The 12,275-nt window shown below is 40.1% G+C and overlaps 1 protein-coding gene across 2 annotated transcripts in view; it reads right to left on the reverse strand.

Annotated features, from left to right (window-relative positions):
- The window catches only part of DCLK1 (doublecortin like kinase 1), a 253,678-nt gene that overhangs the window by 74,983 nt on the left and 166,420 nt on the right, over window positions 1-12,275 (reverse strand). For both annotated transcript variants that reach the window (XM_062020438.1, XM_062020439.1), the window contains exon 5: window positions 3,339-3,455. In XM_062020438.1, coding sequence (XP_061876422.1) covers window positions 3,339-3,455 — 117 coding nt within the window. The remainder of the gene's footprint in view (window positions 1-3,338; window positions 3,456-12,275) is intronic.

A 12,275-nucleotide genomic window follows, 5' to 3' on the forward strand; every position in this document is an offset into this window, starting at 1 on the left:
CCTGGCAGGACCTGCGGACAAGTGGAGTAACAGAAGCCTATGCTGGAGCAGTCTGTTCTTGATGGACTGCACCCCAAGGAAAGGACACATGTTGGAGCAGCCCATGGGAAGGACTCACACTGGAGAAGTTCATGGAGAACTGTCTCCCAGGGGAAGGACCCCACACTGGAGCAGGGGAAGTGTGAGGAGTTCTCTACCTGAGAGGAAGGAGCAGAAGAGATAACATGTGATAAACTGACTACAACTTCCATTCCCTGTCTCTCTGTGACACTAGCTGGGAACAGGTAGAGAACTGAGGAGTGAAGTTGTGCCCGGGAAGAAGGGAAGGGGGAGAGAAGATGTTTTTATATTTGGTTTGATTCTCATTATCCTACTTTATATTAGTAAAGAATTAATTTCCCCTAAGTTGAGCCTGTTTTGCCTATGACAGTAATTTCTGAGTGATCTCTTCCTGTCCTTATCTTGACCCATTGAGTCTTTTGTTATACTTTCTGTCCCCTGTTCTGCTGAGGGGAGAGTGGCTTTCTCTGGCCACCAGGCATTCAGTGAAGATCAAGCCACCACACAGCATTTGACCACACTCTTGGTAAATAAATGCTTTCTAATGTACGGCTGAAACTTCCCCTGACACAGACTGGAACCATTCCTACACATCCTGTCACTGGGTCCCAGGGAGAAGAGATCAGCACCTCCCTCTCCACTTCTCCTCCTCAGGAAGTTGTAGAGAGTAATTAAGTTGCTCCTCAGCCTCCTTTTCTCCAAGCTACACAAGCCAAAAGTCCTTAGCTTCTCCTTACAGGGCATGCCTTCCAGCCCTTTCACCAGCTTTGTTGCTCTCCCCTAGACATCTTCAAGGACTTTCACATGCTTCTTAAATTGTGGGGCCAAGAACTGCACTCAGTACTCAAGGTGAGGCCATACCAATGCTGAATACTGTGAGATAATCAACCCATTTTGCCCATCTGATTCTGCTGTGTTTGATGCCTCCAGAATGCAGTTTGCCCTCCTGGCTGCCAGGGCACACTACTGACTGATACTGAGCCTGCTGCCAACCAGCACCCCTAGATCACTTTATGCAGAGCTGCTCTCCAGCCACTCCTCTCCCAGTTTATACTTGTGCCTGGCATTTCTCAGTCATAGGCATAGAATCTGGCATTTCAATTTGTTAAATTTTATCCCATTGCCCAATAATCTATCTATCAAATCCCTCTGCAAGGCTTCTTGTTCCTCAAAAGAACCAACAGCGTCTTCCAGCTTAGTATCATCAGCAAAATTGCTAATGGTGCATTCAACTCCTGCATCCAACCACTGACAAAATTATTGAACAGAACTGGCCCTAGAACTGAGCTGCGAGGAACACAGATGGTGACCAGCTGCCAGGCACATGAAACCCCGTCCACTCCAACTCTTTGAGTCTGGCCCTTCAGTCAGTTCTTCACCCAGGCTCCTACCAGCTGACAGAATGTTCTGTTAGCAACCTATACATACCTCTAGGGCTTTGTTCGATGTGTTTCTCTAAGGAAACCTTAATTACAGTGTTCAAATGATTATGTCAAACAGGTCAGGTCCTGACTCATGTTTTGACAAACTAGTATGTACCTACTTTCTGTAAATGTACGATTTTTCCAGTAAATATTTTTAAGATGGGTAAATCTGTCATCAGCACTGAACCATCCAAACTTGTTTGCATTTTTAATATTTACATTGCACTGTTTTTTGTTTTAAATGTAATAATATATTAATTATTATTGTGGCAAAATGAAAACATTCTTTTTTTTCCCCATAAAATGCAAATCTACTGATCTTCTGCAGAGATTGAACATGTAATGGTATTCTCCTCAGACCCTTGTAAAACTGAACTGCAGGAAAATAACATTTACTCACCTACATTTCTCCTGCATGTTTAAGTAAAAACAGTAATATTTCTTTCAGAAACAAAACCAAAAAGGTTGCTAGTCCCATAGCAGAAACATTTGTTATGCATAGCAGGATAGTTATTCCAGACAGAAATGAACATATATTGTTCAGTGTCCGTTACCTGCACTCCCAATTTAATCTTCATTTGAAAAAACTCTGTTCCCCCTAGCTACAAAGAAACATACTTAATATACATTTAAAAAAGAGCTACTCTGGGCTTCTTCCTCACAATTGATACTTCTTCCTATTACCTCTTTTCAGGTTTCTCTATTTCAGCTGTTCTTAGGTGTGTAGGAGGCATGTTGCCTCCCAGCCCTGCTACCCACGTCTACATCTCTTTCTGTCATTGTCTCTCCCACTTTTCCCCCTCTCTGAGCAAGGAAGTCTTTTTTTCTCAGCTTAGTCGTCTTGGTTTCACCTGGTCCATGCCTCCAATCTTTGAAACCTTGTAGGACTTCCTGGGCAATTCTGATAACCATCTCCTCACAAAGACCTTACAGTGCTGGATCCAAGTGTTCACTTCCTATGATGTTCAGTTCCCTGATGGTAGAAAACTTAAGGCAGAAAAAGTGACGTGGTTTACAGACAGCTCTAATATTTGCTTCTTGCAAAATCCACAGTCACAAGCAATGCTGCAAATGCTGGATTAAATCTACTCAATTGGCCCTCAACAAGTATTATTTGTACTTTCAAGCACCAACATTGGCAAATTATCTAATCTACTTTTTCGTTTGTTTACTTGTTTTGCTTGGGAAAAAGCTGCACATGGGAACTAGTCATAGACTATTTAGTGAGAGCAGCTACAAAGGCAACCAAAGCAAGGCCCTTCAGATAAAACTTTTTAAAGCCTTCTACTGTGTTTTCTCTAATCTGAACTACTGGTTTGTTAGGTCAACTCTGACATTTCTTCCTCATCTATCTTTATACCTCACAATCACATCTGTAATTGCATTCTTTCTCTACCCTGCCCCTTTTACCTCATTATCCTCATTAACTTATCCTTTGCTCACTGCTGCCTCTTGACTCTCTCAGAAACCAAACAGAAAAAAATGATTGTGAAATCAGCCTTTTGCAGACACAGATCTAATGCTGCATAACTTGGACTAAATTGTGCTTATTCAGCTCCTACTGCAAAAAACACCTCTTTTTGGCAGTATTTAGGTATTGGTAACAAAATCATGCATAGAAAAATAAATTGAACCATGGTAATGCCAGAATATGATTTATAAACCACTGAAGAATTATTTTGCATTGGGAAGATAATTCATCTCGGATGCAACTGAGAAAACAAGTGAATTTTTACTATCACAGTTTCACAGATACAATACTTTTCCACAAAAACGTGGAATTTTAAATGCATTGACAATTGTAATGAAACAGGCTGGTTGCTATTGTTAAGAAAGACAGTTTGAGTGCTTTACCTGAGCTAGTAGAAGCAGGAGACTTGCTGCGTCGAGATGGGCCTGGGCTCTTGGTGGTGCTCCTACGTGAAGTCGAAGCTATTTTGGTATAGGAAGTGGATTTCACCACCCGACATTCTAAAAGACAAAGAAACTGCCTAAGTTAGCAATTAAGAAAACCAGCAAGATTCTCCAACAGAAAGAGCATTGAAAAGCACAAACATTTAGCCCACGCTTGTTTTCATTCATCTTGAGGAGTTTTATGGGAAAATATAAAATCTGTATAAATGACTCCATTAAAATTCAAGTACAATATGTGCCACAACCTAAAGAACAACTGCAGTAATCCAGGCTTTTAGATACCATGGTTACTGCAGGTACTTAGGACAGCTTAATTTAACAGTGCTAAGGCCTACACATAAAACTTATTTGCTTTTGAAGACTTCAGAGCAAGCAACGCAGTGGTTGTTTTGTAAACAATCCAAATGCAACGTAAGTATTTTTACCAACCTAGGTAGCCTACTCTAGAACTGGAAGGCTGCCTTTATATATCAAACTACTAAGACTGTACAAGATAACACAGGTGTCTATCACTCATGAAAGGTTTGAAGAAAGTGAAGCAGGTTTGTTGCTCCTGCTTAATCCTCTGGTGAACAACAGCCCACATTGTAGAGCAAACGCAATTCATCGCAGGTTGAAGGAAATGGCACTACTTGCTCATAGGAGACATCAGTAAAATCAATGAAGCGGCGAAATTACTCTCCCACTTGAGAACACTGCAAGATGTTCAGGTTAGAGTTTATATACACCCACACAGCTCTGTAGGCATTCTTGCATTACGCCTGCAAAATGGCTCTTGGCCTGAGGATGAAAGAACTTTGTGTGCATAATGCTGATGTCTTGCACTCATAATGGATAATAAATTAATCACCAGACATATTATACAGCTGGGGAGGGGAAAAAAAGATTTTCACTTCTTAGCCAATATACAAGTCTGCAGCAATGTTTATACTGTCTTCACCTGGTGATGTCAGTATACTTCACTTGTTTAAAAAAAACATCAGTGAATATTTAGTCCTGTATCAGACCTGTTCCCCATTTTCTTCCCATGGTTAAGGTTCCTCAACACAGGTTAAAAGAAATAAACAAGAATTGTTCCTTCCTAGTCAGAAAATACCATGTACAAGTCTGCACATTATTTAGTCTTCACAGATGATCAGTGGAGCCTGTAACATAGTTTAGACAGATTAGAGAACAAAGAAATAAAATTGAGCATAACTAATTAACTTAAACATATCCACCAGTGAATGATGTCATGAAATGTATTTCTCTTGGCTGCCCTAACTATTTGTCTTTTGTCAAGCTGTTGAAGGAAATAGAAGCAAGAATTGATGCATTGCTGAGGGAACAACCAGCACAGCTGAGAGCTGAGAAGACCAGAGAAATACCCCAGTCTTCCCAACAAAGCTTTTTTCCCAGACTCTCTCACCTTCCTAATGCCCAATAGTAGCTAACTTTTTTTTTTCTGTTGACATTTTATGTGATTCATTGATGACTACTCTCATACTGAATGATGAGTGGAAATGGAGAAAAACATTTACTCTGTTGTAAGAGGAAATTATCAACTGAAAACAAGAGGAATCAGATGAAAGCTTTCAATTCAATTCCACTTGGTAACAACAGCAGAAACCTTAAATTGATGTATTGGCATAAACAGCTGCTCCAGCTGTTGAATGTAAACAGGTTCTTTATCTTTCTTGTAAACCAAGATTTAAAATGTCTAAACACCTAACAGCCAGCTTGTTTGATCTTGTAAAACTATGACACTATTCCAGTGTGGGCCTCATTCCCAGAAATCAGTAGGGAAGGGAACTTAATATTCTAATGATCAACACACAAGATGACTGAAGTAGAATACCCAATCAAGGTAAAACCTGTAGAATGTAGCAATTTGCTTAGCAGAAAATCTCAGGAGTCCCTGAAGAAAATAGGCAGCTACTTTCTGTAATATACTTTACTATGTAAAAATCTTTCCTGTTTCCAATATTTAAAATCCATTTATCTACATTCCTCTCTTACAATTCATGCCATGCACTAAAGCTTATTTCTCATCTTATTACAAGTAATAATATGAATTCAAGTTCTCTCAATACCTTATAAGCACTCTAAGTTAGAATGGCATTAGAGATAAGATTCTGTATTTGAATGAGTCTTTCCTCTCAAAGTATTGGAAATAATCAGTAGGAATGTGGTTGGAAAGATGAGGCGATTAAACACACATACAGATTATCTTTCCATCCTACTGATACAACACTGTTGAGGACAGTACTAAAGACAGCCTTTGTATTATTTTCACTTGATTCATTTAGAAATGAAAGGAAATGAATTAATAAAAAGTTATTCTTCTTCATCTGAAGTTTTGTCACACATGGGCAAGAACAGTGAACTGCAGAGGCTAACAGTGTCTCATCATCATGTTCCTTCCCTCCCAGAAAGAACTGCTTCTGCTCACATGCTACAGAGAGGTGCCACCCTTTTTGGGAAAGAGGGAGGCTGGCAGCTGGCTGCATCCCGTAAGGCAAATGCACCACCCCTCACTACTGATAAGTCTATTTAGAAAGGTTGATGATGATTGAGTGACTGGAGCATCTCTCACCCTGAGGAAAAGCTGAAGGAGTCAGGACTGCTCAGCCTAAAGCAGAGAAGACTCAAAGGCAAACTTATACGTCTATAAATGTTTTAAGGGAGAGTGTAAAGAAGACAGAGCTAGGCTCCATTCAGCAATGACAGGACAAGGGGCAAAGGGCATAAACAAAACAGAGGAGGTTCTCTGACCTTTTTTACTGTGAGGGTGACTGAGCCCTAGAACTGATTGCCCAGAGAGGCTGTGAAATATCCAAACCTGGGAGACACCGTCCTGGCTACAGATGATCCTACCTGAGCAGGGGAGTTTGATCAGATGACCTTCAAAGGTCCCTTCCAACCTCAACCATTCTGGGGTTCTGTGATTCTCAGGGCTCTGTACAGTTGTTTCTGGAAAATCTCTGAGGATGGGCACTGCACAGACTCCCTGAGCAAATCCATTCCAATGCCTGACTGCCACCACAGTGAAAATGTTTATCAAAGAATCACAAAATCACTGATATATACTTATACCTCTACATATTTATATATATATATATATATAAATAAATATATATATATAAAATACAATCATATACCTATCACTTCTCATCCTCTTGCTATGCATCACTATGAGTAGCCTGACTGGGATGCTAATCCACGGACATAGGGGGCTGTGACCAAGTCATCTCCCAAAGTCACCTCCTTTTCCAGGCTGTGCTTGTTGCACAGCTCCATCAGCCTCTCCTCACAGGACAAGTGCTTTAGCTCCACATCATCACAATAGTCCTCCTCTAACTGCCTGCAATTTAGTGAAGTCAGCTTTTAACTGAGGCACTTTAAACTTTTGTCAAATGTCACATTTCCTATGGGTTTATCTTTTTATTCACAAGTGACATGGACTACAGTATGGTGTGTGAAGAACCACATGGGTGAGCCTTCAGTACTGCATACACAAGGGTCGGGCAACACGTCTTCAAAGACTGTGGCAAAGACTAGTTACATAATCTAAAAGGATTTACAGTCATGGGTAGAATGTAACTCTGCTGCTTGTTGTAGATGGGTCTCAGCTTCTATGAACAATTTATGCATACAATTCTGTTGGCACTTTTAGTTTGAAACCCAAAATTTTACTGAGAGCAAAGATTCCACTCAGTAACCATACAATCACCGCTTGCCTCTTCTAAGGTATTACCATTATTTGCCTGTTTCTGTAGGAGAACTGTGTACATAAAGAGGAAAGGGAAACCCCCGCCAAAATGTGTGTTTCTTAAAATCATATTTTCTACACAGAATCTATATCATTAAAGAAATAAATACCTATCTTCTCCTCATCAACAGTATTCTCATAACTACACAATGGGTCCTTGGTAAGCCATGAAGTAGAAGAACATTTTTTCACCTGTTTTTCTTCTGATGACAAAACTCTGTCTGAAACAGATCTGAACTTCTGACAGACGAGAGTTGACTGTCTTTCTCACTCACGTAGGCAGGATCATCAAAGAAGAAACACCAGACGTTTCTATAGTATATTCAGGGTAGTGAAACAAATGTATCATGAAGCCTCAATCCTTCCTTTCACAATTGAGTAAGATTAAAGGAATAAAATGATGATACCCACGGTAACGTAAAGCAAAAGGTCAACCTTAAGGTCTGATCAGAGGCTTTATTGCTTTCCAACTCAGAATATCAGATAAGTAAGAATGTTTTTCCAACCAAAACATATTGCAATAAGACGTTCTACTGTGTAAGTACAGACAAAACTACAAAGCAGGAGAGAGAAGTACAGACTATCGGCAGTGAAACTAACAATGTTAATACTGCAGTCCCTTTATAGCATGGAATATTACCACAGAGGTTTGAGGCATTTAATGGACATTAGCAACAATAAAGTTTAAGAAAAAAAGATGAAATATCCCAAGGCTACGATCTGACACCATTGAGACACCACAGGGACAAGCTAAGGAACACAAAGTTCCTGACACTGTACATGGCGGTGGAGTAAATGAGCAGTACAAACTGGTACAACTAGGAGCAACTCCAACATATTTTGTTGTGAACTCCTAATCCTTCCTGTTGTCAAATGGATAAAATGTAAGCATGAAGTAATTAAGGGATGCTAACATGTAGAATCATAACGCCTCCAGTCTCCAGCTCTGTGATGTTTTAAAATGTTTCATTAGCTTCTGTGTTCATTAGATTTTACAATGGCAAGAAAGCAGCAGAGAGTAACTAATCTGCAATAAATGTGTCATAAAATGAAGAAATTTAACATGTTACAGAGAAGACTCTGAAAAGTTATCTAAATTACCAGGAGATCAAAAGGCTTACTTGTCAGCTACTCAGAAGTGGACTGTGTGGCCTTCATGAATTCCTTCTGGGCTAAAATGTCACCCTCTGCTGGGTTTTGCTTTTATTTTGAGGTCTGTGTATAGGGTAGAGATATTTGCTTTCACAGTACCCCTGCCAATCTGTTTTTTTAAGATGAGAATACTTAACTTGGTTTCAGCAACATCTGTGTACTACAGATAAGCAAGGAGAGAGATCAAGGCTGTCTGTGGTTGTTGGTAAGCCACTTTACTGTAAGCCTTAGGCTGGTGGTACCTTTTACCACTGCTTAAGGACAGTAGCCTCACTTGCAATATCCTCAGACCAATCACTAGATCATCACTCCAAATGCCACACTGATTTTAGTTTTTCATTTTAAGAGTAATTTATTCCATGTTGCTAATTCTTAATACAGCAAATAAGATTCTACTTTTCAGTTGCATTTGTGCCCTTAGATAAAACCAGTAATCTCCTGTTTGCGGAACTAAGTTTCCATTTCTTAATCAAAAGAGAAATGGTATCATTCTGTCTAGTGGCATCAATATACACTGCAACACCTTTGATGAATCAGCGGCAGCGATGACTTGTAATTAAATATTCAGAAAGGTAACCATCATACAGCTTCCAGAAATTAAAGGGAAATAGGGTGTTTAATAGACATTTAAACATCAATTTTGTTCTGCATGTCTTCCCATTGAATGTCTTCCTGATGCAGAGGGGCAGCAATGTATGTGTAGAATACAAAAAACTGAAGTTTTATCCCACACACTAAACTATCTGTCACTGTAAATGCACGGGGTTTTGAGACGTCTTATCTTCTGATTTGATTTCTCATCAGTTACCAGTCCTCCACTCATGATAAAGATTAGGAAGCTATCTACTTCAGCTGTGTATCAAATACTTACAATGGCAAATACCTAAATCTCCCTTTTTCTTTTTTTTTTCAGCCAAGAAATATGCTTTGACTGTGGTATAAACTATTTTTACAAGCTAGATTTTCTTTCAAGTGAAAAATTATTCTCAAATTCTGAAACTGGGATAAGTATTCACTGACAAGGCAAAAGCTACTGTAGTGGCTTTGTCTGGGCCAGGTTTCAGTGGCAGGGAGCTACAGGGGTGGCTTCGTTAAAGAGCTGCCAGAAGCTTCCCCTGTAGCTGACAGGGCCATTGCCTGTCAGTTCTAAGATGGACTCGCTGCTGGCCCAGGCCTGGCCAATTAGTGACTGAGTTAACACCTCTGTGAATAATGTATTTGAGATAGGGAAGAAGTTGCTGCACAGATGCTAAATGGTAGCGGCAGCAGAAAGGAGTGAGAATGTGAAAACACCTCCACAGACATCAAGGTGAGTGGAGAAGGAGAGGAAGGAGGTGCCCAGGCGCTGGAAGAAAGACTCCTGTGACCTGTGGTGCAGCCCATGGTGAGGCAGCTGTGCCCCTGCAGTCCATGCAGGCCACCAGGAAGCAGAGACCCACTTGCACCCCGTGGAAGACCCCATGCCGGAGTGAGTGGATGCCTGAAGGAGGCTGTAACTCCGTGGGAAGCCCACACTGGAGCACGTTCCATGCCGGAGCGAGTGGATGCCTGAAGGAGGCTGTAACTCCGTGGGAAGCCCACACTGGAGCACGTTCCTGGCAGGACCTGGGAGTCCTTGGAGAGAGGAGCCCATGCCAGAGCAGGTTTGCTGTCAGGACTTGTGACCCTGTGAGGGACCCACACTGGAGTAGCCTCTTCATAGAATCATAGAATGGTAGGGGTTGGAAGGCACCTTTAGAGATCATCTAGTCCAATACCCCTGCAGAAGCAGGGTCACCTAGATCAGGTCGCATAGGAACATGTCCAGGTGAGTCTTGAAGACCTCCAAGGAAGGAGCCTCCACAACCCCTCTGGGCAGCCTGTGCCAGGGCTCCATCACCCTCACAGTGAAATAGTTTTTTCTTATATTTAAGTGGAACTGTTTGTGTTCCAGCTTCATCCCATTACCCCTTGTCCTGTTGCTACAGATACAACAGATAAAAGGGATGTCCCAACCTCCTGACACCCGCCCACTCTTCCTAAAGGACTGTTCACCCAGTGGATGACTCACATTGAGGCAGTGTGTGAAGAGCTGCCCCCATGGGAAGGACTTATGTTGAAGAAGTTGGTGGAGGACTATCTCCCGTAAGAGAGACCCCACTGTAGCTAAGATATGAGAAGCCCTCTCCCTGAGAAGCAGTGGCAAAGTCCATCCCCTATCCCCTGTGCTTCTGGAGGGTGAGGAAGAAGAATCCTGGGAAGACCGAGGGGTAGGGGAGGAGGTGTTTTAAGATTTGGTTTTATTTATCATTTCCTCTGCTCTGTTCTGATTTTTCATTAATAATTCAAATAATTTCTCCCCAAGTTGAGTCTGTTTTGCCCATGACATTAATTTCTGAGTGATCTTCCTGTCCTTATCTCAATTCACAAACCCCTCCTTGTATTTCTCTCTCCCCTTTCCAGTTTAGGAAGGGGAGAGAGATTACGACTTGGTGAGCATCTGGCATACAGCCAGGGCTTAAACCACCACAGCTACATAAAATAAAATACGAACAATTAAAGCCATACATGCCTTATTGCAAATCAATAAAATACAGGCTCTTGCAGGCTTTTAGGAACACAAATACCTTCACTCAACCTAAGAATGCTTTCAGATGTATGTACTATAAAAATGCTTTATAAGTTAGAAATAAGGAAGATATTCATGAATTCATGTATTATCACTAATATCTCATTCTGCTCTAATGCATAACTTCCTAAGTTCTCATGTGTTTCTAAAATCACTGATGTCACCCAGAAATCTTTTCTAAAAAGCTTAATAGATTTTATGTATAACTGAATTGTTGCTTCAAGTATTTCCTAATTTATCTTCAAGCAAACTACTGTGTACATAACTTAAAAGATACTGTTGTGAGGGTTGAACTCATCTAGTACTAGATAGGTAAACATATGATGCATACATATGAACTATTCACCCCACAGTCCTTCTACAGTCAATGGAACATGTTAATTTCTATGACCTATCTTAGGAATCTATATGTTAGAAAAGATAATTCTTACTCATGAATGAGCAGATTATAAATTATAGATTTTGAGTACTGGTGACCATACCTGAATTAGAAGCGGTATCTTTGGATGCTGAACAAATGATTTTTGCTATATTTTGCGATCTTACCATCTATACCTTCTCCAAGGGTTAATGTTTTGTCAGAATCATCTCATACAAACCTCCAGTTAATATTTTGGCTCCACAACACTATGATGTCAAATTTTACTTTTCAACAGAGAAGGAATCTGCTATCATGAATAATTCCATCCCACAGCAGTGATAATAAGGAGTTAAAAACCATTTTTCATCACTGTAACAGCTTCTCTGACAGGGCACAATATCTAATTATTTTCCAACTCTGCATTTGTAGGCAGCAAAAATTAGAAGACTTCTTCAAAGCCTCCTTGCCTAAATGAATCTGAAATAATTTTACTGAATCCATCTGAATTAATTTGAATGTGTACACTGCTAATTTGTGAAACTGAAATTACATTATCAGAAATTATTATTATAAAACTTGAAGATTAAGTTGAAATAGGAATTTTATTGTTAGACAAAACACACTGCCAGCACACATGTAATCTTTAACATCCATGTCCTGTGTTTCTTGTCACATACTCTGCTTCACTTCCAGAGATTTTAATTATCACTGTTTGCTCAATATACTTCATTCAAGGTGTTTCCAAGATGCTGTCAATGTTCATTAGTTTCCCATATATTCAGAACCCTCCCTCAACTTCGGTGTCAAACTAGCTACACTGACCAAAATATCAGAAAGTTGCTTTTAACTGGAAATGGTTAAAATGACATGACTGATTACAATTGAAGAAACCCATTTTTCTTGTCAGTGTTTTATTCAAGCAATTGGAGATGAAATAAGAAGATTGTACAAATTCATTACTTGACTTTTTTGTTCAGTAAAATCAATGAGTTGCTTTCCTGTTCA

The sequence above is a fragment of the Colius striatus genome, chromosome 1 (genome assembly GCF_028858725.1).
Source record: "Colius striatus isolate bColStr4 chromosome 1, bColStr4.1.hap1, whole genome shotgun sequence".
Classification (NCBI taxonomy): Eukaryota; Metazoa; Chordata; class Aves; order Coliiformes; family Coliidae; genus Colius; species Colius striatus.